At 29.0% G+C, this 27,400-nt stretch overlaps 2 protein-coding genes across 4 annotated transcripts; both read right to left on the minus strand.

Moving 5' to 3' along the window:
* Positions 1-505: 505 nt before the first annotated feature.
* LOC106685389 (pseudouridylate synthase TRUB2, mitochondrial) lies at positions 506-5,654 on the minus strand. Of its 3 annotated transcripts, XR_010844435.1 has the most exons (7): positions 5,335-5,654; positions 5,072-5,266; positions 3,216-3,432; positions 2,578-2,714; positions 2,244-2,490; positions 1,442-1,544; positions 506-599 (listed from the first exon to the last, which is right to left on the minus strand). XR_010844435.1 is itself a non-coding variant. In XM_014428021.3 (6 exons), coding segments are annotated over exons 1-6 (927 nt in total). In that variant the 5' UTR covers positions 5,465-5,654; the 3' UTR covers positions 506-598. The 3 variants fall into 3 exon arrangements, 2 of the variants coding, with proteins under 2 accessions (XP_014283507.1, XP_014283506.1); XM_014428021.3 differs by lacking the exon at positions 1,442-1,544; XM_014428020.2 differs by lacking the exon at positions 506-599 and having other exon boundaries at positions 1,382-1,544.
* Positions 5,655-9,761: 4,107 nt separating this feature from the next.
* AP-1-2beta (adaptor protein complex 1/2, beta subunit) lies at positions 9,762-24,315 on the minus strand. The gene is made up of 18 exons (XM_014428029.3): positions 24,194-24,315; positions 23,898-24,007; positions 23,640-23,810; positions 21,911-22,156; positions 21,639-21,832; positions 20,160-20,334; positions 19,681-19,868; positions 19,480-19,606; positions 17,921-18,048; positions 17,662-17,842; positions 15,861-16,129; positions 15,386-15,551; positions 14,549-14,718; positions 14,148-14,234; positions 13,751-13,880; positions 12,106-12,277; positions 10,368-10,522; positions 9,762-10,090 (listed from the first exon to the last, which is right to left on the minus strand). The coding sequence occupies exons 2-18, from the start codon at positions 24,003-24,005 to the stop codon at positions 10,016-10,018; spliced, it is 2,742 nt and encodes a 913-aa protein (XP_014283515.1). The 5' UTR covers positions 24,006-24,007; positions 24,194-24,315; the 3' UTR covers positions 9,762-10,015.
* Positions 24,316-27,400: the final 3,085 nt, after the last annotated feature.

Genomic DNA, 27,400 nt, shown 5'->3' on the forward strand with positions numbered 1-27,400 from the left:
TATATATATGTATATATATTTGACCATAATACTTAAATATATAAAGATGGTCAGGGTTTGTGGTCAAAAAAGAAAAAATAGTTTTTAACTATTCAATGTCCGACGTTTTACCCTACTTTGCAGGGCTAAAAAGATACAAAAAAACAACTAAGAACATTACAACAATAAGAAATTTAAAAAAATAAATAAATAAATAACAAATTCTTTTTTTTTTTTTAATTTTAAACTCAACCTAAAACTAGGTTCTCATTTTACAAAAGAGTAGTTGTGATTTTTTTAACCAAAAAAAGTGGCAAAGTGATTCTGTTGTTCTCATTTTTATCCATTCACAGAGAAAGGAAATCTCATTCTCCTTAACCTGCAATTTTAATTGAACTATTTCTTATGGTGCTTGGGTACCACTAATTTCAGAGTAACGAGCATTGCAGAAAGTTTTTAGATAGAATTTTCCTTGAGATTAAATGTGTGATTCGTTATTATTTTTTTTTTTAGTAAATAAATATAATTTACTATATTTTATACTTTCACATAAATGGTGTGATGACTTCCTTTCCTGCAGTCCCAGCTACAGTCATTTCAGATCCTATGTAGACAAACTTCTAAATCAAAAAGAAATACATTATGATACATGTTCGTAGTAACTCTATATAAATTAAATAAAATGTTTATTTTGTGCATAGATCAGTATAGTTTTGTCACCATTTCTACTGGGTAAGCAGTTTTTTTTTGTTTTTTTTTAATAACTAATAATATGTAGTACAATAAATGGTCTTTTTATGTAAATATTTATAACAGCATATCATTTTTTTTTCACATTAATGTAGGTAGATTAATTAATTAGGTATATAATAAAATATATTCATGATTTAAGGATAAATCTTATAATTTTCATTTTTTAGTAATATGTTTGTCGTTTAAAAAAAAACCTAAGGGAGGAGCCATGAATGAATAAATGAACATTATCATATTATATATGATAATAAAATGAATGAACATCAAGAAAAATACTTTTCCATATTGTTAATCGAAAATAGTGAGAGGAAGGAAACTGATGAAATTGATATGGGACCAACTTGGAATTTTCCACAAGTATACCTCTAAATACTTGTAAATAGTAAATGAATACTAAATAGTTATATTTTCTCATTTTATTCCATTTTTCTCTTGAGACAATAAAGAACCAATAAATCAACCTCTATCCTAAACTGATTCCTTGGCCTTTCCTGAAGAATCCTGAAGAAAATTAGATAAATAGAAATTTTAGAAACATTTCAGTTTAACAGAGATTCAACTGCAGAATAAAATTTATAGTCAGAATACAAAAGCCTTAAACTTAAAAAGAAAGGAAATTTGCTATAAAGCATGAAGTAAACAAAACAAGTACAGTATAATAGAAAATAATTTATTATTTAAGCAGTATTTTACACACTTCAAAACATACCTTTTCATAGCTCATGGAGCATTTCTTGTGTGGCTCTAGAACTTAAAAAGAAAGTTTTCTATATAGTACATCACTTATCTTAAGTCAAGTTCCAAGTTAGTCCCTAAAACCAAAATAAAATACAAATTTCTTTTAATGTTGAAAATAAACCTCAAAAGATGAATATCTATTATATATGATTTCAATATTTTATCAATAGTTTGGACAAATACATAATGTAATTAGGAAAACATAGGCTGATTTGAACCAATCCCTAATAAAATGAAGGATCCAATCATTTGTGTTTTGAGACGACAATTTTATATTTCTGTTAGATTCCAGCTTTATTATGAAAACTGCATACAAGGATAAGTCATTTTTGATTTTTAGATACTTGATCTAATACTCTTTAATTAAGATTAAAAAGATAAAGAAATTGTTTCAAAAAGTCCCTGTATAGATGTTGCTGGTAGTATATTTTTATAAAATGAACACAGAAAGCTTCGCTACTTAGACCATCACAATTTAGGCTTACGGCTAGAACTCCAATAGCCAATTTCAGGCCTTTATTCGACAATAGTTCTGTTCTATAAATATTTTTTAACAAGGGAAAAAGTAAATAGAATTTAAAAGAATGATAAATGTGGATTGTTGAATAATTAAATATAATAAACATCTTCTATACTTATAATTAAGAAGTATAGATCCTTTTTTTGGCTCTCAGAAGCGATGGACATCAAGGAGGTATGGAGTAACTATAGTGAAATATTAAACATTATATAAAATTTTAGACAATAAGTTCTAATAATTATTAAATACTTACTATGACACAGCTTGAAGAAGGCCTCCCTCCAAGCTACCATGCATTTTCATTAATCTTTTATTGTTTTGAATATTTTTAATAACTTCTTCAAGATTCCAATGTTTCTTCAGAAGTGCATGTTCAAGTGAAAAATGCGAGTGCCTCATACACTGGATACCAGTGCAAGTAGCATAAGACTGAAGCCTGGTTCCGATACTGTTTATTAAGGCTTTGAGATATGCTTCATATTCATTTATACAATGAACTTCTAAAAATAGAAAAATTGTTGTTATTCTTTCATATGAGACATTACGATCATTCTTCTGAACTTATAGGACATATAATAGATATACACCTATAGTGAAATTTGGAAGTTCTAAGCTAATAAACTTCACTGCATATATAACAGGTGCTTTTGTATTTGTAGGACGAATGAGACCTTTAGCTGCAAGCTCGTAAGCAGCTTGGCTCTGCGGATCAACTCCACACAATCTAAAATTCATTTAAAAAAAAAAGTTTAAAACTAATATAATATAAAATCATTGAAAAGCCACAAGCATAAGTTTGTATCCGTAACAGATTGTTTGACCTTAACCTTTTCTCAAACATTGTCAAAAAAAAAATTAGGCTGGTATATAGGTGGGATAAATAAGGCCACTCCTTGTTACTACATACTAACCTGAATTTTTATTTCAAAACAGTTAAAATTGAAAATCCGGGCCAGTGCGAAAGTGGGGTAAATACGACTAGCTGTTAAAAGATTAAAAATAGACCCATAGCATTCCTCTGTCTCAATTGCTCCAAGAGACACGAGATTTTTAGATTTATTTTGTGATATTTTCTTGTTCTAGTATTGATAGATAAGATTATTCAGTTTGATTATTTAACTTATAATGGCTGTACTTAAATTTTTTATGAGTTTAAAAGGCCAAAAATTTTCCTTGATTCAAAGAAGGTATAATTGCAACGTAAACAAATCCTGAGACAACTTACTCATACATAGTTCGTTGGTGAGATGCTTCTGTTGCGGCTAAAAATTTTTCAAGTGCTCCTCTTCTAATATGTTGAAATGAAGATTTATCAACTACTTTTCCTGTTTTATATAAGTTATTGGTCATGTACCCAAAAGTGCCATTTAAGCGATAAACACGTAGTGGATGCTCTCGATGCAGTTCATAAACATCTTTAGTTCCTGAATTCAAACCTAAAACTGAAAACAGAAAATGTTATAATCATAATAATGAATTACATTATGATATTCACTATTACCACATATTACAAAAATTTAATTCAAATTTATAAGAATACAATCATCAGAGAGTAAATAGGCAGTTCCAGTCATAATTCCAAATGAGAATTTATTATCTGAATTAATTTTTCTTTACCCTAATGTAGTAAGTCTGACTCAAAAATAAAATGTGATAAAACTGTCAAATACATACTAGTACTGCATACCAAATCTCAAAATGATAAATAAAAAAAAATGCCCCTTAATTCATTGAAATGATTTATATATTAGAAACTGACACTTTCTCAAGGTGAATAGATGGTAAAGTAAACTCACTTTGAAATAGCAAAAAAAAACTAACTGTCTCTTGAAATTGAAAGTTTTTTCTATTTAAGATCATTTATAAAATAAATTAAGGGGCCTGCCTGAATTTGAAATCTGTTTTAATGGGAGAGCTTCAAGAAGTCCATAGCAGCAGAATGTCGAGTAGGGTTAAAGTTAACGAACATTTTACCTCTGACGAGAGACAATAAAATTCTATAAAGTAGGTTATATTGACATTCTGTAAGCAAGTTCTATTGATTGGTAGGGATCACTACAATGTATTCAATAGGCTGGGCTTAATTAAATTGTGTAACTATCTAATAAATGATTATATTAATCATCAAAACTTTTTGATCCGTTCCCAACTCATGTTTTCATTAAATAATTTTGAAAGTTAAGATGAGCATAACTCATCAGGGAGCAGTTTCATCTTCATTTATTAGTTGTTTGTGTGAAAATAAATTTTAAAAAAAAGTAAACGGGTTATTGTATAATGTAGTCAAGACACAAAAAGTTAAGATATTTTAGTCCTAAAGATGGACTTCATGGTTGGACCAACGTATGGGTGATAAAATATATTTTCACTTAACTAATCTCATAGAAATTATAATTTGAAGCCTGTGCAAGACAAACACTACTTCTTACATTATTATTTTAGCAATTTAGTACACATTCTTTTGGAGGCCATAAATATTTCAAGGTATATTCAATGCATAAGTGTTCCTCCATGTGTATTCACTAATATATTATGTTCTATTGTTGTGGTTGTTATCTACACTACTATTATTGCTTTAACTACATCACAGCTTTCAACTTACACTCACTCAAAATGAATATGAAGAAAACCCAATGGATCTATTTTAATTGAGGTTGGGTATAAATACAAATTACATTAACATGTCAGGTTATAACTCTGACGATGATCGACCATGAACTTAATGTGTATAAGTGAGTACATATCCACTACTATAGAGGGCCATTAAGAGCCGAGAGACTTAAGGCATTGGCAACCCCTATTCGCAGAGGCGCCAGTTTGAAATGAGCCCCGAGGGGTTGACTTAATTCAGTACTGGTCCCACAGAATGAAAACTTCACCCTCCCACCATGGTTAGAACAGATTAGTTACCAGTAGATGTTAGAAATGATCAGGCAGGGGTATGAAAAAGAAAGAAAAAAACAGATGTTATCTTAAAATTATAAAAGTTAGTATGTAAATAACATTCTGAGTTTCATGAACTATTTACTGATTATCTTTGCAATTACAAACTACAGTGACACTAAAATAAAAGAAGTTTACCTAACACTCCAGCAGTGTCTATTCCAAGTCTAACAGCACTACTACATTTGAAATCATTAGGTTCATACATGGGTCCCATAACCAAAGGATGGTCTGCCAAGTTTTCAAATTTTTTAACAGTCAATATCCTAGTAACTTCATCTCTTTCCACAGAAATACGTTGTTTTGGAATCCTACATTCTAATTCACACAGTTCTAAAACAAAACAGTAAGTAAATCAGCAGTAGGTGAAATGTAATACTGCTTTGTAAGAAATAAAGTACCTTTAGATAGTTTATGAAGGAAACTTTGCCTGACTCTGTTAAAGGTTTCACCTGCGGACTTATAAACACAAACTATCCCATTTAACAACTGGCTAACAGATTGTGCATCATAAAGTAATGCTGTTCTCATTGTGAAAGCAAAGATATAGATAAAAGAGTGAAATAAAATGGATGAAATCTACAGCGTGATTATAAGATTCTACATAAAAAAAAGTGTTTCATGACTTTCGTTTTCAAGACCAATCATGTATTAACATTAAAAGAAAAAATGTATTAAAAATTTGTTATTTAAACCTTTCAAAATGAAACCTCGCATTTAACAAGTAACCAGAGAGGTAGTTGGATATATGTAGTCTCTCATGAGTTACTTATTCATTGATGAATGTATTTCTGATTAAAATGTTTTCCACGTTTTCATTTCCTTAGTAAAAAAGAAAAAAAAACGCATTTTCTGTCCTTAGTCTGTCTGTGCCAACTAACAAAGGTGTTTCTACAGTAGCGCTAAAACGATTAAAAATGATTCCGATGAAGCTTGTCTCATGTTTCCTCTTTAAAACCCTAAATTTGTACATTGACTACACTCCCAGGAAAAAATAAATAAAGCTTAACATCATGCCCATGATTAAAAAATTAAGCATTTAATGGAATAATACATACAAGGTTTTCAAGACTAGATTGACAACCCTTTTAAAATTTATACTTTATTCTAAAAATACGAAGGAGATGGTCGAACTGCGGTAAAAAAGGGACAAAAAATAGTTTAAAATATTTAATATAACTATTTTTATTTATTTTAATATAAGGGTAAAAATTGTTGAAGCACAACTGTATTGCCTGAAGCTCCTTTTGGGTTGGTATTCAAAACCTCGAAACTTTCTTGAGTATTTCTCCTACGCGGATGTATTTGGTCCAGTTATAATAGTACAAGAGCCGGAAAGATAAAAAGGCAGTTATTTCACCCCAATTTTTTATTACTTTAATGAAAATTATGTATAATCACCAGTCACAATTGACGAGCCTGCCAAGCATAGATAGGGGGAGTAAAAACATGGCAGCCGTTTTAAAACATTAAAGAAAAAATAATATTTCATTCCGAGATCCATATCTTCAAAACTACCAAAACAATAGAAAACCCAACAGAACATCATTTAAAGCATAGTTAATTTGCTAAATATGAGCCCTAATAGAGCTCATTCACGTTCACTAGCTCTTGAAATATAACTTTTTAAAAAGCAACATTTCATAAAAAAAAAAAATGTACTCAAAGATTAGAAGAAATCTGTATCTCAAAAACCATTCGATCTGCAGATGTCTATTAGCACTGAAATTATAGCTACTTCAATGTATTATAAAGTTCTTTATGACTTTTATCTTCGTAGGAGTAGTAGATTTCATGATATTTGCTAAGATAAATTGATTTATAGTTTTTGGACTATAAGTTTGATTTATGAAAAAATAAATCTCAGGGACCAAAATGTTAATTTGTAGTTTTTAGGATAAAATCTTTGATTTCTGAAAAAATATATCTCTAGAACCATCATAGGTAAATACTTCTCTACCAGCTCTCTAAATAAAGGTAATTTAACTTACTATAAAGAATTTTATGACAAGTATCTTCCTACTAGTAATTTTTTTGATATTCACATGTGAATATAAATTTTTTACATGAAAATTTGCCCGAACAACTATAAATCAAGTTATTTTAGCAAATATCATGAAAACTACTATTCCTACGAAGACAAATGTGATAAATTTCTTTATAGCCCATTAAACTGTTCTTTGATTTGAGTGCTAATAGATTTTTGAGATATAGATTTCTCAAAATCATTTCACTAACTACTGATCTTTCAGTACATTTTTTTTATGAAAAGTTGTCCAAACAACTACAAATTAACATTTTGTGAATTTATTTTGTTAAATATCATAAAAACTGCTACTCCTACAACGATAAATGTTATTAACTATTTTAAAATAAATTTAACTAGATTTAATTTATGTGCTAGCAGACATCTGTTCTTCGAATGGTTCCTGAAATATTTTTTTTCATAAATCAAACTTATAGTCCAAAAACTAGAAATCAATTTATCTTAGCAAATATCATGAAATCTACTACTCCTACGAAGATAAACGTCATAAACAACTTTATAGAACATTGAAATAGCTTTAATTTTAGTGCTAATAGACATCTGTACGTCGAATGGTTTTTGAGGTAAAGATTTCTCAAAATCAATTCACTAACTTCTTATCTTTGAGTACATTTTTTTTTTTTTTTTTTATGAAATGTTTTTTTAAAAAGTTATATTTCAAGAACTATTGAACGTGAATAGCTCTATTAGGGCTCATATGTTAGCAAATTTTCTCTACTTTAAATTACTTTCTTTGAGTTTTCTAGTGTTGTTGGTAGTTTTAAAGATATAGAGCTCCGAATGAAATTTTTTTCTTAACATTTTGAAACAGCCGCTATTTTGTATTCCCCCTTCCTATCATGGCAGACTCATTAATTCTGACTAGTAATTGTACGTAGTTTCATTACAGTAGTCAAAAATTGTGATGAAATAAGTGCCTTTTTTCTACTCTTGGGCTCTTGTCCTATAATCGTAAGACCAGCTTATCGTATTTCGATGAAATTTTCGAGGATTTTTTCGTGTCTACTTTCGCAACGTAATTTTTTTTTTGGCACACCTATATTTCTAAAACGGATCGTCCAAATTTTGGGATTTGTGTAAAAATGGTCCAGAATGAATTTAATCAAATATTATCCACTATGCTAATGAATTTTCCTCGACACTCCTATATTTCGAAAACAGCTACTCTGATTAGGACAAAGGTTGGCAACAAGAATAAAATCATCAATGATCAATTTTAGCAAATTTCAACCACTAATGACATTAATACTTGCCCAAATGTTATTTCCCAGGCTACCCTTATATTTTGAAAAGGTCTGTCTAATTTTGCTCCAAGTTGAGGATAATTGTAAACATGGTTTAATATATATTTTAACAAATTTCATCCATTACTTTTGCTCATCCATAGGAAAAAGTAAATTCCTGGTGATGCCTATATTTTAAAAATGGCTCCACTGCAGAAGAATCATAAACCTTGAAATGAAGATAATTATGTACCCAAAAGAAATCAGCAGAAAAATGAAGTATTTCCAGTAAATTCAATTTTCCTATTCAAAAAAATTAGGAGCTATAATAAAAAAGATAAAAACAGTAAGAAAACAATACTGACCTATTACTTGGCAAACTTTTTTTTTTTATAAATACAATGAAATTTAAGAAAGCTCTCTTAATGGACAATTTTAAAAAGGGTTCCGCAACAAGGTACATATTTAATGCTTTAAAATCTCCTCTATTACGGAATTAAACCACTTTGAATATGGACACAATTTGATTTCCCATCAGCACTCCCAACTCCTCTATGGGACACAATTGGTAAATTGATAGCACTAAATAAAAGAAATTTAATTATTCTATAGTAGCATTCAGGGTATATAAAAAAAAATTCAAACCCTTCCCTCAAACTTAGAGGTTATTTTAAACATTTCAAGATAAAAATAATTTACAGGATTTATATGATTCCCAAAATTTTTTATTTACCGTAATGGTTATTAATAAATTTATTATTAAACCTTATATAATAATCTGAAGCACTTTTCAAATATAAATTGCAAAATGTTTTTATTATTAAACTATATGTGAATTTCCTTTGTGAAAAACATTTTTAGACAACTATCTAAGATTCTTAGTAAGTTTCATTTTATAAACTTGATGTTTTCATACAAATGAAAATAATAAAACCATTAATCTCAATTAGTTTGATTTTAATTTTTATCTAATGTAAAAAGGCTATGTTGAAAATTAAATGGACATCACGTAAGTTACAATAATATATAAGTAAAAAAAAATCATAACATTTTTAAAAAAAATCAACGCATCATTCTAGAGGCATTTGGAAACAATTTTTAAAGTAAGAAAAAATTAAATATGTATCCAACAAAATGATGGTTGAGAAGAGATGTCCCTAGAATGCTTTGATTTTTTTAAATAGTATAAAAATCATATTAATGGTTTTGTTGGACTTACAAGGGGTCATAGCTTAAGTCAAAATTTGTAAATAATCCTGTTATTTCATTTTTATGTTCTTTTTATATCAACCACTTCTTAACACAAACCTCCATATATCAGGCAGAATCATCTTTCCTGTAGGTGTCCGTCACATACATGTTTCATTATGATTACTTTTAAACATACATTACTTTATTTGTAATGCAACTAAACAGATTGTTGAATGATGCAATTATCCATTTATTAATTATCTAATTACTATTCAGGACTGTTATCACCATAGAAATTAAACAAAGCACTTTTCAAGGACTAACACATGCAAATATAACTTAATTATTGAGATAAAAACAAATTCAATTTAGTTGGTACATCATCATATATTGATAGTTACATGGATAAATTATCATGTATCAAATACATCTATAACATTAAGCCTATAATAATATAAAAAGAAAATATAATAATAACAGAAGTGAACAATCTTTTATTTAATTTTACATACTTAAATAACAAATTATTATAAATAAAGATTTATATAGCATTTATATAATAAATATTGTTTCTAATACATTAACAACCAATTCTTAATACACATAATACACTGGAATGGTTTAAGAGTGAAGAATGGCATCATATACCTGGAATATGCCAGCAGCTATATCAAGAGCTCTCGATTTCAAAGAAAGCTGGAAATAAAATTGCATAGATAAATAATTTGAGAGGATGAAACAATACACTAATTAGTTATAACTTCATTAGAAATTATTAATAGATAATTAATAAATGTAATATATAAAACTAATATGAAAATAAAGAAAAGTCTTTATTTAAAAAATACCAGTAATAAAACATTGATATGATCACAAAATAATTGTTTATGTAATTGTAATATACTTTTATTCCACTTACAATACATTATAAACTAAAAATGTGTTGAAGAAATAAATATGTATTTGGACTTACAGTAATATTAGGATTTCCTGGTTGTATTTTAAGTTCAATGAGCACCCAAATACCATTAGTCAGTTTAACTGATTGATATAGCATATCCTGCCCCTCAACATTTCGTTTAGCAATAGTAAAAACATTATTTTCTTGCATTTTTTGGACAACTATATCTAAAAAAAAAGTTAAAATCATTAAAAAAAAAATGTCAATATTAATACATTGACAGCTATCAGCTAGCATTATTACCCATGATACCAACTACAAGTTACCTTTACAATAATATAATATGATTAAATAAAATTAATTTTTAAGTATAAAGGCAGTCAACATGCATAGCAAAGAATATACAGTTGGTAAAATTATTAGCCATACATTTTGTTTGGGAAAATCATGTTTAACAATTTCTTGTAAGCAAATTAACTAATTTTTAAGATAAAAAAAAAAAAAATAACCCGCAATACTTTTTACAAGAGAAGAAAATTAGTAAATCATAAAATCTAATTAAGAACCAAATTTGTAAATTTAATATGTAAAAAAATTATTCGTACTGTAACAGTTGTCATAATAATAAATTGTTAGTTTGTAATTTTCAACTAATACATAATCCTTTAGTCAAATGCAATCATGAAGTAAGGTAAATGTTCAGTGTTGAAAAAAAGTTAAACAAAAATCAAGATCTACATATTGATAAATTGGTAGAATTATGAGATTTTTTCAATCAACTGCACAATGCATAATTAAAAAGTTTAAAACCAAATTAGTTGATATTAAAAAATACAGGGACAGAAAACATCTGGTTTACAGCGGATTAATCACATGAGAAGCACCAAAAAATCCTGAAATAAACAATCATGAAGCTGCCTAAAATAATCATAAGGTAAAAATACATCTCCTCTCCCTTCCCCACAATTCCCTATATCTTTATCCTTAATTATCCTTTGGGACCAGCTCCATGATGCTGGCCACAAAGGATAAGAAGATAACACCCATCAGCACGGTTCAGCAGAGGGAACAAACCACCTTCAATCTGAAAAATGTATTTTTTTTCAATGGAAGTAAATTCAACATTTTTGGATCCGATGGTAGGAAATTCGTTTGAAGGTAGAAAGGTAGTACAGTCTTCAAATTCAAAGTTCAAGCGACTGTTAAGCATAGTGAGAATAATGATATAGTTTTGAACTGTAAGAGTACCCCATCGGAATAGGCGAACTCCAATCTTTTTATCCTTAGTATCCATCTTTATTGTTGCTAATTTCTAATATTTTTACATTATGAGGAGTAATATTTTTACATTATGGTTTAATAAGGCCTACAAGTTCACGATCATTTATTTTTGGGTTCACAGGTGTTATTTACAGGATTTCGGGTAATTCATGTACTGTAATCATGTGTTTTTAATGTCCACTAACCTATATATTTTTTTTTTTTTTCAATACTGAATATTTACATCACTTTGTTATGTTTGTATTTGATTAAGGGGTAATATATTAGGTGTAATGAGCTTATAGCCATTATTATTATAGTTTGAGCTTATAACAAACTAAAAATTCATTATTATAACTGCTGTTACTGTATTTTTTGTAATATAAATTTACAAATTTGGCTGTTAACTAGGTTGTACAGTTTTATAATTTTCTTCACTAATTAAAACTGATGTGGAATATTATTTTTTTCTTTATAATAATCAGTTAATTTACTCAAAAGCAATTATTTTACCCTCTGAACTATGCATAAAAGTGAATTTACAGCATACCTGCATTAGATTGAACATTCGTAAGCGTGTATTGCACTTCGTTTTGAGCTGGTATGTCCTTCCAAGTAGCAAGGAATACCCGCTTATCCATTTGTCCATCTTCAGTGAAAAATACATGCATCGGTATAACGCAAGCAAAATAGAAGACATCAATGTTGTTTTTGATAGCAACCTATAGTCAAAAATAAATAAATAAAATATAGAGATGTAAGAATTTCACATAAAAAATAATCAAAACTAATGTTAAATGGAACTGTAAAGTTTTAAAATCAATATTTTCACTCAAAGAGTGGTGAAAAATTATTAGAAATAGATGAGATAGTCCACAGTCATAGTGATTCTCATATCTGGAAAATAATTTGTGAACTGTAACCTGATATTTGATTCATGTTAAATTTGTATGATACATGCTTCTTTCATTCATATGACCAAGTGCACCATTTTAATTAAATAACATCCAAAATTTATTTGGAAAAACCAAAGGACCAAACACTAAAAAAAACATAACTGACAGAAAGTGTTTTCAGTTCTATGACTGCGTAAATTTAACCTGAGATCCAATCTGCTGTATCTTCGCTGATACTGGTCTGATTTAGATAATTTTTTTGTCTTGTAGAGAATTTAATTATTTTTTGAATAAGCAGTTATAATGTTTCGGCAGGTGTATAATTTTCGACTTATTAAATAAACTAATAACAAGTGAACAGTTCCCCATAGAAATTTATAAAAATTAAGTATTTAGAAATACTCTTTAATACATGTCTACAAAGTCCAATATTGAGCATCTCTGGTTATAATTACTTTAATATTCATAATAAAATTAAACTTTTAGAGTTGAGAGAAAATGAAATTATTTCCCTACTTTTTCTCAAGGATTTATTCTAAACATGAAAAGTTAAAGGGCTTAAAGGAGAATATAGCAAGTTTCATAAAAATCATTTGAGCTGCTATGGTACAGCAGTTTAAAAATTAATAGATTTTTGTGCTATTGCACATTGGGTACCTGATATAGCAATAATTTGAAAATTAATTTTATACAGCAATGAGAGGTTATAATAAAATTTAAAAAAATCTAAAAGAATAAAAAGTCAGTCCACCCATTCAAGATATTATCAACACAGACCCAAGCCTAAAATGCTCTTTTTTAACTCAGAGTGCTCTGAAATGCATAAATCCGTTGAAAACTGCACATCTAAAATTTAACCCGACAACAATACTTTTTTTTTACCTAATCGGAGTAGGATAGTAAAAACAATTTAATAATTAGATGTTCTTTAAATAATAATTTAACTGCAAACAATTACATTATTAAAACTAGTAAACAATATAATTGAACATTCATTTAATTGCTAGAAAAATTAATATAGTATATAATGAACTGTGAATGGGCGATGTACTATCGCTATTTGTTTAATCTAAATTAGGCTATTCTAGTGGTATCCACAAAACTTTAATCTGCATCAATGCAACTTGATTTCCAGTCCCTAAGACATATGGATTGAGTGAGCGAAACATTGATAGGTTAGTTATCAACTGCTATTCGTGAGATAACTATAATTTTGGATTCTTACACAGAGAATCTAATTAAAATTAAATATTTATAAAATAAATTATCAGAATTGAAATGATAAATTAATTAGATAACCTGAAGATTAGTTAGTGGGTCCATTCTCTGAACAGCTCCAGTAGTAACTAAAGGTAATGAACAGTCATGTGTTGTGCCAGGTGGTAATGGACTCAAAACCTGGAGAGCTCTGGCTGGAGTCACACCGAAACTGGAAGAGAAGAAAACAAATTAAAGTAATGTATCTTCTAAAAGTATTACTATTCTTAAAAAAAAAATCATAATTTTAAAAGTTTAATTTTTACTTTATATCAGATAAGAAACATATATCGTAATGCAGATAGATGGTATACTACGCAGTATGTATGTATACAATTTTACACAATATAGAAATACAATAAACTAAAGATGTTTTAATAATTAATTATACTCGAATAAATATACACATATAAATCATGGTCATAGATGTAACATTTACCTGTTTTTATTCAATTGTATGGCAAAGCCAGTCATCGGTTGCATAGCTTTGTTCACTAAGGTCATATCCATTTGGATTTGGCCATTTCTGAAAAAAAAATAAAGTTACTCTATTAGTAGTATAGTACAACAGTTATGATAGGCTAAAATTAATTGAACTGAAGTAGAAAAAATTACATATATTTTCGAAATATACAACATATTATATATAACATCATACAATATACTTGTACTTAATATTTTACTTAAAAGATAGTTTGGTATCACGTATAGCAACATTTGTAGTTTTTTTTTTTTCATAACTGTTCAGTAAATTTAAAACAAATTTATTAATTTGTTTTAATAATACTGATTATTACTATAAGAAAATACTAAAAAGCATAATTAGGTTTAATAAATTACCTCCGAGAGAAAGTTCCAGATATTTCACAACCTTTACCCCTATCACTAGAGAGCCACATGGTTTTGGGTGGAGAATATGCTGTTGGCCCAGCTGTTGTTCCTAATCCAAATATATCTCCAAGCAAACCGGTTGTACTCTGAGAGACAGCTGGCTCGGGTACTCCTCCAAGCTGTAAAAAAAAGTAAAAATATTTCATTTTAACGGTATATTTGTCGTTGACCGTAGATTTAATTGTTATAAGGATAAGACGGTCAGGATACGGTTAGTGGAATGAAGAACACAAATAAGTGAAGTATTTTATTTGTGGCCAACTTTTAGGCATAAATTTCAAGACTTCATCAGAACTAAAAACAAAACAAGATAACAACGGTAATAGAATGAAAAACAATAACACAGAATAAAAAGAAATAATGAAAATAACAAGTGGTAATGTAATGAATTAAAATATAATATATAAATTTATAATATTTTTATCATTTCAACATTATACATTTCCTCTCTTTACAACTACTTACTATTTTATCAATATCTTTTACTGTTTTTATTGTTTTTCATATTATTATGATTGTTATCATATTTTCTTTTTATCATTAATGAACTTATTTTTGTTCTTTAATCCATTTACTGCAAATGCCACTATCTTCTCCATATTATATATATATATATATATTTTTTACTATAAATATTTCATTGAACACAACAGAAAGTATAATTGAAAAAATTGTTAGCATTAAATATAAAAACCAATGTTGTATTTATTTCAAAATAATGTAACATAACAAGTTAATAATGATGATGATAAGTAAATACTACTACATCTCATTCAACCAACTTACTAAAGAATCCAAGCCCAAAAGATCAACAGGAGCAGAAGTTGGTGGTGGTGGAGGAGGGGCTGAAACCCCACCAATATCCATAGATAAGAGATCACCAATCAGTGAATCTTGTGAAGGAATAACTTGAGCACCAGGAGTTTCTTGAACTACTTCAGCAGATCCAGATCTGAAAGACAGTAGTTGATCTTTAACTAGCGAAAGGAAAGTATACTTTAGAAGAAATGTGTTAATTTTCAATAAATGTAATTTAAGGAACAAATTTTCAACAGGCACAAAACATATTTTACTAATGATTTGCACCTTAGAGTATGCTTAGACTCAGCCTGTCCAGTCACGTACATATGCCTAGTTGATAGAATATTAGTATCCATCTGACAGATTAGACATGACTGGACAACATGAGTCTGAATGTACCCTTAGAAATACAAAACTTCTGAAACTATATAACTGTGAAATAAACATGACTTCAACCTACCTCGCTGGTAAGGACTTTCTCAAACCAGCTCTGCCTTCAACAAAAGCAGTAGGTGGCTTGTGATAAACGGAAGCAAGTGAAGAAATATGACATATGAGCTCGTCCAAGAGGGTTGGTTCTAGAAGATCAGTTTCTTCAGAAATAAGAGGTTTCTCTGCAAGAACCACTTCTTTAGCAGCACCAGGATCAGTTGATAGCAACCTCCAATATATAAATCCTCTATCTCGGAGATCAGGATTATCAGAATCTTGAGTAGCCAGACTCAACACCTATTAAATATATATACTTATTTGAAAAATGTTTGCATTATTTTAAACATTTATAATAATAGAGTACAAACATATATAAGGTATTTATATGCCAATATCATAATTTATATAAATAGCTTTGTTTCAACTTGAGAATATAAAGGAAATGAATTAAATTACATGACTTCAAAATAGTAAATACGGTAATAATAAACAGAAATGTTTGTAATATGAAGAAGATGGTCTATGGTCAAAAAGAACAAAAATAGTAAGCAACTGTTTTTGTTCTTTTTGACCACCACCCTGATTATCTTCTTCATATTTGAAATTACGCAGTCAAGTATATATATAAAATGTTTGTAGTTTTATACAAATATTTATTAATTCATCTCGTTGTGTATTTGGGGTTTATAGTTTGTTAACAACAAAAAGAAATAGTCTTGAGAAGAATAACTACAATCCCATGGTGTGGACAGTGGACCATAAAGCTACATTTTACAAAATATATATCATCAGCTTACAAATAAAACACATTAATTCAAAATTTTCTACTTTTGAGTAATTTGGTTTTTCCAGTCTAAAATGTTAAAAAGATTCAACTACAAAGAATTTATTAATATCATAAAGATCTGCTTATAAGAAGTAAAATTACTATTTCCTTCACATTAAAATATATATATATACACATACATCAAATATCTCAAACCTCCAATTTTTGGCTTAGTGTATTTAACTTGTAAACAAATGATAAACAATAAATTTAATTAACAATGCACTTCTTTCCTGCTCTAGTTAACTCTTCAATTAATAATGATTATAAGTAATGATGAGGTGTAAATAACCGTAGATTAATGATTGGAGAAGTTTGTCGGGGGGTGCGGTCAGCAAAGAACAACATAAATAAACAAAACCATATTTATTTATTTTATACCGATGTTTCGACCTGAATTTCAGGTCTTCATCAGGGCTAATGTATGTTTCTCTATTTAATTCAATATTTTGTATAATTCTAAATTTGTATACTATTCCTTTTCAATTGTATGTTTCTCTAAATGTTGTTATTATCTCTTTTGTTCTATAGCCCTGATGAAGACCTGAAATTCAGGTCGAAACGTCGGCATAAAATAAATAAATATGGTTTTGTTTATTTATGTTGTTCTTTGCTGACCGCACCCCCCGACAAACTTCTCCAATTATAAGTAATGAGGTGATGTAAAAGCCAAAGCTTAGGAACAATCAAAAAATGTTTCTTTACAAAAGTACGTAAAATAATAGGTGAAAGGTTGAAACATTAAATGAACCGAACCGCTATTGAAACTATTTTCTCCTTAATTTTAATTTCTAACCAAATCTTAACTGTTGCATAAATAAAATAAATTGTCTACTATAGTTAGACTCTAAACTGGCATTGGGAGTTGAGAAATCATTACGTTATTATTCCTTAACTTTTTCTCTAAACCATTTTAATTTGAGTATATGAATCACTAGGTTGATTCAAAAACATTACAACATTTCAATTCATAGACAGATGCTTATATAAAAACAAATCTGACCTGCTGTACTAGTTCTTGGGTATGTGTAGGCCTCTTTAAAAATAGTTTAACAATGGCTGTGAGGAGCTGGAGTTGAACCTGAGTGTTTTCGTCATGGAAACCTTCCAAAAATGATTCCAGTAATTCATCTGCATTATCAATCCTTTCAGCGTATTCACCCACTATCCAAATCATGGAAGCCCTAACACAAAATGAATAAAGCATTTAACAATGTATAATATATAATATTAATAATAAATATAATGCAAATGAAAAATACCTTGCTTCAGGCTCATCCAAAGTGTCTAAATTTTCACATAACGTTGAAATAATACTTTCGTATTTATTGGGATATTTTCTGAAAATATCCTTTATGACAACAATGGCTTCTTGAACAACATAATTCACCTAGATTAGCAAAAAATAAAAGTAAATGTTTGAAGTTTGTAAGTAGTATTGAAAATTAACAATTTATAAGAAATCTGCGACTGCATCAATTACTCTCTTCAAAATATCTTAAACAATTTCATTTTAGATGTACATACAGTGTTTTATAAATGGAACTGATGCCAATGAAACTTTGATAAACAGGGGCTATATAATTACTAAATGATTTATAATTAAATTTCAAATTACAATTTTGATGAAACTTGCCAGAAGCCCACTTTAAAACCCTTTAACATTTCATACAGCGCATCTCCAAGAAAAAGCAAGAATTTATTTTCACACAACTCAAAAAGTATGAATTTTATGAAAGATAACAAAATTATCTATCGAACAACTATTAACAGCGATAAGAAGTCTCAGTTGAAAGATATTTAAATTGTCTACAAAGCAAAATTTGAAAAGAAACAAAAACTTAATTAAGGAAATATTACAGAAGCAATATATTTTTTACAACAATTTTTGTACTCTGCCTGTCACCCCAAGTAGTAAGGAAAGTAGAGTGCACGAACATAGAAGATATTTATTTTTCTAAGATGAAATTAATTTCAATGTTTCGTTGGAAACTAGCCATTATTTAAACCTCTTGTTTAAATTTTATCAAGAAAAGTTGTTTTGAAAACAAAAATTTAAGAGTAATATAATAATAAGAAGGATAAATAAAGAGTATTTATTGATAATCTAACTCATAATCTAACTCTATCAAATTTAAATCAACAAGATTAGTTGGGTTTGACTCTATCCCTCCTCCCCATCAACACCTCTAGCAAGTCATAAATGCTATGATTTATAAAATTTTAAAACTCAAACTTCATTATAGATTGAAACAATCAAGTAGTGTACAAACAATATTAAATTTTTTTTAAAGTAAATAATTTAAATTCTATCCATTATAGTCTCAATACCTTTTATTTCTCTTATAAGTCCGACGTTTCGGCTAATCTGACCAGTTGTGATAAAGTTTTTAAGGAATAGTGTCTGTGATAAATGATTTTGTTTCAAGTGAATATTGACTAATTAGAAATTGAAATTGATGACCTGGGCAGAATAGCCTGCATGGAGTTTAGAGTTTTTTAAATTATATAATTTCAAAGTTGTATTAAGATTCTCCCTGAAGATGGCTGGATTGGCCGAAACGTCGGACTTATAAGAGAAATAAAAGGTTTTGAGACTATAATTGATAGAATTTAAATTATTTATTTAAAAAAAATTTACCAGTCTCAAGAAAATGTTGAGATTATAAACTAAATATTAAAAAAAAGATAAATGAAATTCTACTAAAGCTAAAAAAAGCTACTCCAATTTAATGCTATAAAAATAAAAAGGAATAAGTAAAAACACCAAATTCTGTAAGATACTGATGCTATAATGTTAGAAAAAAGAAAAAATATATACCTTTGTATGGATTAAGTCAAGAAGAGTAGAAACACAGCGTTCAGCAGATTGTTCAACTTTTATGGCACATCGGCCAATAGCTCGGACAGCTTTTCTCACAAAATCTACATCAACTTCTGTTGCGTATCTGTGGAAAATTATATGTTTTAATTAAATAAATAGTAAAGACAAACAGCAGAAATTCAGTAAATGGTTAATTACTCTTTTAATTCAGAAAGCACTTGAGCTATATTAGCTTGAGAAGCTAATCGAATCATAATATCCAGTTTTTCCAATTTAACATAAATAGGATCATTATACTTCACAAAGAAGACTTTCATTTCATGTTTCAGGATATCTGGTCGTTTTTGTACAATCAAATTTATGTTTCTCAAGGCAACATATTGAACCTAGAACAGAAAGTGAATTAACTAAACCTATTCATGGAACATTAATATAATATTTCTTCATTAAATTGTATAATTGAATCGGTGAGAATGACAACAGTACATGTATCAAATCAGCTTTTAGAGATTTTTGCAGTCAAAGCTTTGGTTATCCTGTGAATCACTATCAATGTGGTTTAAGGATTAAATAATTATCAGATGATGGACTTGTACTGTTTTTATTTTCACATATTCAATTATGGAATTATAATAACTATCAGTATTAAAAAAATAATTAGTTCATGAAAAACTTGCCTCAGGTTCAGATGACAGAAGAGTAACCAATGGGGGAGCAAGCTTCTTCGTCAAAGTTGATACAAAGTCAGATTCAGATGGCAACATTTCTAAAAACTTCATCAAAACTTTAACTGCAGATAAAACAACAGCAGCATTAGCATGAGCCAGTCGTGGTGTAATACGTTCGCAGATACTGTAAACATGAAACCAAAATAAAAATTAATTCCATCACATCATAAACAATATGAAAAGTCACAAATGATAGCTGCAATAATTATGGTGAAATTTATGTTTACAATTGCACAGCACACATAGCATTTTTCTTAATGTTTTTTTTCAATTAGTTGTTTTATCTTGTGTATTATATAATAGGATAGATGAATATATTCAAAATAATGAACATATACACATGTAAATTGTAATATGTGAAATTATATTTCAATAAATCAACCTCAATATGTACAGCTAAGTACAGTAAAGTTGCTTAAGCTGTGATATTTTGTAAGACTGAAAAAATCAATGCATTATTAATGAGACATCTTGTTTCAACCATCGTTTTGTAGGATACCTATATAACATTTCATGACTTTGAGAATTCTTTTGAGAAATTTCAATGAGAAATTGAAAAATTTCTCTAGACTGAAGCATTCATTTTGATTTTTTTTTTTAAATATAACTAAGTTGTTTATGAAGTTATTGGATATCACAGCTTGAGCAACAATAGTAGGTTAGAATTTATAATTACCTAAAAAATCTTGAAAAGTCATTTTTAAATAACTAGTTTGTATAATGATAACTTCACCATGCACATAAACACAAATGTATTTATTGGATGTCATGCTCAGATATAACTATCTGTTTACTATAACAGGTGTACAGATTACAGTAAATACTGCTTATATTGTAAAAAATTTGACGACCACCTTAAGTTCGTTATAATCAATTTATAATGAAGTAAAACCATACAGCAAAGTAACTGATAGGAAGTGATGTGGCAATCAAACAGCTAAAAGTATGCTTCAACCCTTAACCAATTAAATTATCTATTCCCCATAAACTATAGGATTAGAGATAATAATACAAAAATAGCATATACATAAAAGAGAAACTGTCTAGCTCACAACACATTACAATCAAAATCACGTTTGAAAAGATTCAATTTGGCTCAAGTTAATAGATGTACAATGGCAGGATTTAAGAGACCTGATGTCAAAATCCTTTTTAAATTTTGTAACAAGAGGCATCTTTGTTACTAACTGTATTCAATTTACAACGTTTCATTTATTTATTCATTGCACTATTTTGTTTTAATTTTGAGCAAACCTATTAAACTTCTTAAATCTCTTACTATTTTAGCTACCTTTGTTAATCTTGTGCTCATCTGTTGTTATAATTGTGTACAAAAACTAATGCACCATTATCTGTCAATAGAGTTAATATGAAAAAAAATGAATCATATATTTTAAACACAAAACTTAAAAAGACAGAAAATCTCACCTTTGAGCTTCTCTTTCATCTTTAGGACTATAATTGGCCAATGAATCTAATATAAAGACTTGTCCCCATTCTGTGCACTCATTGAGGGCAGTAAGAAGTTTGTTGATAGTTGCAGCAGACATTTCAATGAGAGGTGCTCCATTAACAGAGGCTTCATTCATTTCAGACAGTGCTGCAACAGCATTTGCTACAACCTAAAATAAGTAGGCACGTCAGTACTTCTTAAGAAAAATTAGATACATAGGCTTTCAATAAGATAAATAAAAACAAACCATAGGGTTGGAATCAGATAAAAGTTCTTTGAGCTGATCTAGGAAACCCTGATCTTCAACAAGTTGTGGATTGATGTCATATAATTTTGCTACACAAACTGCAGCTGTTTTCCTAACATAGGGATCCTCATCTTTGAGACATTTTCTAAGTGGTTCACAAAGATATTCAGTTATTTTGTCAACCCTAATGCAACCCATCGTCCTTACAGCAAGAGCTCTTATCAGTGGATTTGCATCCTCACAATCCTAAAGAAAACAAAAATTAATGTCGACATATATGGAAATAAATACTTAAAAATTAATATTTAAAACTTGGAAAGACTTAAGAAACAGATCAGATATTTAAATATTTACTCAACCTGAAAATAAACCCGACTGAGAAGGAAATACATCACCTCAGTAAGTTCTTGTATTTTTTAAATACCTAATTGTTTAAATAGTTATTTGTATTAATTAAATTTATTAGTGTTTAATCGTATTTCACCTAAAATGAATATTAAAAAATTATTAATTCAATATGAAAAAAAAGGATAAAATATTTTATTCAGAAGGTTTATATTATGAGTTGACATCCTGACCATATTACAATAAAATAATAGGTAGCCTGACACTGAAAATATATATATATATATTTTTTTTCTTTTTATTTACATCTACACTTCTCAAATTTGAGATTGATAACCAGCAGATTGCTATGATGTAAAATTAATCAAAAATGACATTTAAGGCATAAAGAACAGCACCCAGCGGTACCTCTTCTATTACTTTTTTTACTACTTAATGTGGTATGTAAGTTCCTTATCTATGTTATTATTTAGTCTCCTCCTTGTGTTCTCATGAGAGTCATGGCTATTTGTCCTAAAATCGTATTTTAGTATCAATGTAGTTTTTAATGAAAACATTTATAGTAAGCTTGCATGTATTCAGTGCATGTTCGAATTTGTATGTTGTATGACGTACAATAGTGCTTTGGTGAGAAGTAAGTAGTGTATTGAATTGGAAAGATTGTAGTCATTTTATGGGAGTCTGTAAATTTGTTGTAGATATGTCAAAATTCTCTTTAGTAAGTACATATATGTCCTTAATTTTGCTCTTTAATTTGGAGTTTTAGTCGAATAGCGAGTACATAAGATTTAATTTATTTACTTTATCAGTCTTTGTACTCATTTCTACTGAATGTTGCGGATGAACTATCCTAAGGGGAAATCCTTTTATTAAAATATTGTTGGAACAATAAAAGAAACAAAACGTTATAATAAGGAAAATCAAAACGCTTTAAAATAAAAATATAAAAATTCATAACGACAATTATGCCAAACAAAATACTATTTTATATGAACATGTAAGTTCAATACTAAGCAGCACTATTAATTATTGTATTATATTTGGGAAGAAAAGTTCAATAATCCAAAACAAGAACAACAATTATCTTTCTTTTTAACTTTTAAGAGACAGCTTCTGTTTCATTTAAAATCAATATATTTTTACACTCCTTTCTAAGAAAATCTTTTTGAATGCCATTCCTAGTGCATTGAAAAATGATAAAAATTTAAGGGAAACGAAAAAAAAGCAATAAATAAAAACAAGACTAATAAATAAGTGTACACGATAAATTGAGTAGTGGAATTTTAAAATATCAGTTTTAAAATTCACTTCTTTATTTGTCATATAAGAAGCTCTCTGTCATTAGATAAGTATAATAGAAATAACTTAGGGTGTATATACGCACTTTGACAAAGGTGTTAACAGCCATTATTGCCATATCAGGCTGACTCTTCGCATAGTTCATTAAATACAGATACACCAATTTTTTAAGTTCTAAGTTATCAGTCTGCATACAATTAACAACATCAGGAAAAAGGGCTGACACATCTTTCCCAACAGTCATAGAAGCTATCACCTACAATGAAAAGAAATTAAAATTTGTACATTTATAAATGTACAACTTGATTATTAACATTAGGCACAAATAATTTAAACTATTTGCCTTTTTAACTGCTTCTCGTTTTTTCTCCTTCTTATCACTGTTCAATTCAGATCTTAATTCAAAAATTTCACCTTTTTTGGTGGTAGTAAAATACTTTGAGTCCGTCATAGCTAAAAAAAAATTCAAACAAACTAAGATAAGACTTCAGGGTAGATGATAAAGGCTGGAATAGGGGGCGGTTCAAATGGAGAAACCTGAATGACTAATTCCAGTTTTAAACAACATTAAATGCTTATAGGGAAAGTAACATTTAATTTAAATAAAAAGCAGGAATCAAACTTCTTTTCTGAGCATACCTTTAACAAGAATAAACAAAAAATGATGATGAGGAAGTTAAAACATCAATCTTATCCTAACGATTACTCCACCATAACACTAAAGTAACCTTCGTAAATGCTGATAATGTACAAAGAAGTCGATGGTGGATAGTGGATAGTCGATGGTTGATTCGAAAAGAACTGTATTTACATAACTAATAACTATCAATCTAACGCCACTGTCGAAGGAAATAGATGTAGACATTAATTTTTAATAATTCAGTAAAAAAATCTTATTATCTTTATTTTTCTAAAATTAATAGTGAAAATTTGCTAGTAGATCAAAATAGTTTCAGGAAAAACGCGATAGTAAAAACAGACAAATTAAAGGTAACACCATATTTTTAATTTAAATCATCTTGGAAATCATATATATCTTGGTTTCTCATTCTTCCCCATATATCTTCAGACCTCAGTGGTCAATATATCTTTCTTGATACCCTATTCCTGGACAGAAGTTTCCTTTCATCAGATTTCTGAAGTTGTCAATGCCTGGGATGTATAAATGAGATGAGAACGATCCTTCTCCTTTAGGATCTACACTAATGTTTTTATAGATAAATTTTAGTCTTATCTGAAAGGAACTTATTTTTGAACTGGTATGCCATATTGAAACGATGCCTTTTGGCTGAGGTGGTTCTTTGTCCAGTTTGGGATATATATTTTTGTTCTTTTCTCAAATAGTTAAAGGAATTTACTCTTTCAATTTCTAGTAAAAATCCCTGATTTTGCTACCACGCTTTTTTTCACTCACCACTGACCCAAACTTACAAACTGACCTTCCAATCAGTACAAAGGCCTTAATTAGTGTTCACAATGTTCTGACTGCAATATCAAAATTGTTTGGTGAATATAATATCTGGATTAGTTTAGTAAAAATGAAGCCATCTGTTTGTTTTTCTGATTTTCAATCCGCTAATTTTTGAAATTAAACTAAAAAGACGACGTGCATCTCCTTGAATCAAGCTGCTTCCGGCTTCAAATAGGTCTGTTCCCACACAAACAACATACTTGGTTATGCTTGTGATCATTTTTACAAGGCTGATGAGCTTCTGAGAATCTCTTCCATGACCTCGTAGAGTTGAAACCCATTAACACTATCATTGTTTATACTGCAGCCTGTTAATAAATAGTGGGTAAATATCACGAATTCGCCAGCCTTCTCTAGACTAGTTCTGATGAAAGAGATTTGCTTTGCTGTGAATCTTCCTCTTCTGATTCCCACCTGATATGTAGCAAGCTTCTGTCTTGCCAAAGGTATACATTTCTCAAATGGAATGTTTGGTAATACTTTGCGAGGACAATTACGCAGTAGTTAGCTCGTTTCATTAAGTCCCTCTTTTTGTGAAGTTTATATCATTCCTATGAATACTATATTTCTTTAAAAAACAGCAGAACATATCAAACAGAATACTTAGTGCCTAGCAGATATATTAAGTCATTCTATCACATAATATTCAAAAGGCAGCTTAATAGTTGTAAATGTATTGATGTATTATTCTCTTTGAACCTTTCGAAAGCTTAAAACCTTTTTCCCATTTCTCAATCACTAAGGCATCTAAAGCATTTATACTGGTTGTATTCATGGATGTGCTAATTAAATTGTAGTGTTCCATAATTAACGCAATATTTAAATTTGCCACCATTCACAGTAATGCATTGGCCACCTCGTTAAAAAAAACAATTTACAGTTGATGACTTAGGATTAGTAAAAATGGAGCGTTATATGGTAGAGCAATGTTTTCATTGTTGAACAATATTTCAAAAGTAATGAATGTCTGGCTACCACATTTCGAAAATTTCTTGCAAATAATATACGGAATAGTGGTTTAAGTTCGTTATTGGTAAGAGAGTAATCGGGAAATTCAGGCAAGCTGAATCAATCGTGATGCTGAACACACTGGCCGTCTAAAAACAAGCGGTTCAAATGTCAATATAGAAACTGTGAGTGCAAGGAACATCTATTCGGCGTCGTGAACTAGAATTGAAAATTTCATGAATCTCACTAGAGCGTATACTTATTGAAAATCTTCATTTCCATACTTACAAAGTTCAATTGAGACAAAAACTGAAACCTAATGACCATGCCCAGCAAAGAGAGTTCCTTGAATGGAAAATTAAACATCAACGAGTGGATGCCGATTTTTTAAACAAAATCATTTTCAGTGATGAAGCACATTTTCACCGTGATGGCTTGTGTAAAAAACAAATGCATCCTCAGTGGGTCACTGTTTGGTGCTGAAGCCCTCATTGGGCTATACTTTTTCGAAAATTTAGCTAGTCAAGTAGTGAATGTTACTGGTGCTCGATATCGCGACTTTATAACACAGTTTTTCTTCCTAAATTGGTTGATATTGATACGAAGGCATTTCAACAAGATGGTGACACAAGCCATATAGCCCATGAAACAATTTAAATGCTTTATGAGACATTTCCAGGCAATATACTATCTCATTTCAATTATTAAAATTGGCCTTTAGAATCTATGATTTAACTCCATTTGATTTATTTTCAAGGGGTTATTTGAAGTCAAAGGTTTATGCCAACAAGCATGCTGCATTGAAGGAGGAAAATTCAACCATATTTATTCAAAATGGTCATGAAAAATTTCAAGGAAAGACTGCATATTTGCCAGCAAAGTCCTGGAATCCATTTTCCCAATGTGTTATTCCATACATAACCTTTCCCTGTGTACTTCAAAATTCAATAAAAAAATAATTTAAGGAAAAAAAATCTTCTTTATTTAGTTCAAATCTTGTTTTAATTTTGGGGCATCTTTTACAAGGTTTTGCCCAAAGAACTTTTTCCCTCTCCCCCTACCTCACCATTTCTAACATATGGAGGAGATTAACCTATAGGTAACCAACCAACTTATTAGAATATGAATAGGAATGTTGAACACACAAGATCAACACAAAAGAAAAGTCAACCAGGCCATGTTGAAAATAAATAAGATGATGCCTCAATACAGATTTGGCTACAATGGCCTCTTCTACCAAAAAAACTAAACATGAAAACTGGAATTGATTCCTTTAGGTATACAAAAAAGCTTTGTATTTCTTATAGAAACTAATTCTAAGGGGTATAAATACAGCATGATATAATTTTATTTGTACAGAATGTTTCTATTTATAATATTCACATTATAGAATTTCATAATCTATTGTAATAAGAATTATATAATAA

Source organism: Halyomorpha halys, unplaced genomic scaffold (assembly GCF_000696795.3).
Source record: "Halyomorpha halys isolate HHAL.00 unplaced genomic scaffold, Hhal_1.1 Scaffold689.1, whole genome shotgun sequence".
Classification (NCBI taxonomy): Eukaryota; Metazoa; Arthropoda; class Insecta; order Hemiptera; family Pentatomidae; genus Halyomorpha; species Halyomorpha halys.

Coding starts and splice junctions, on each gene's coding strand:
- LOC106685389 (XM_014428021.3), bottom strand. CDS start 5,464: ATGAGAACAGCATTACTTTATGATGCACAATCTGTTAGCCAGTTGTTA. Junction 5,267..5,334: donor CCTTCATAAACTATCTAAAG/GTACTTTATTTC, acceptor GTTTTGTTTTAG/AACTGTGTGAATTAGAATGT. Junction 3,433..5,071: donor AGACACTGCTGGAGTGTTAG/GTAAACTTCTTT, acceptor TTCTGTTTTCAG/TTTTAGGTTTGAATTCAGGA.
- AP-1-2beta (XM_014428029.3), bottom strand. CDS start 24,005: ATGACGGACTCAAAGTATTTTACTACCACCAAAAAAGGTGAAATTTTT. Junction 16,130..17,661: donor CCCAAGAACTAGTACAGCAG/GTCAGATTTGTT, acceptor TATATTTAATAG/GTGTTGAGTCTGGCTACTCA. Junction 14,235..14,548: donor TCTGGAACTTTCTCTCGGAG/GTAATTTATTAA, acceptor TTTTTTTTTCAG/AAATGGCCAAATCCAAATGG.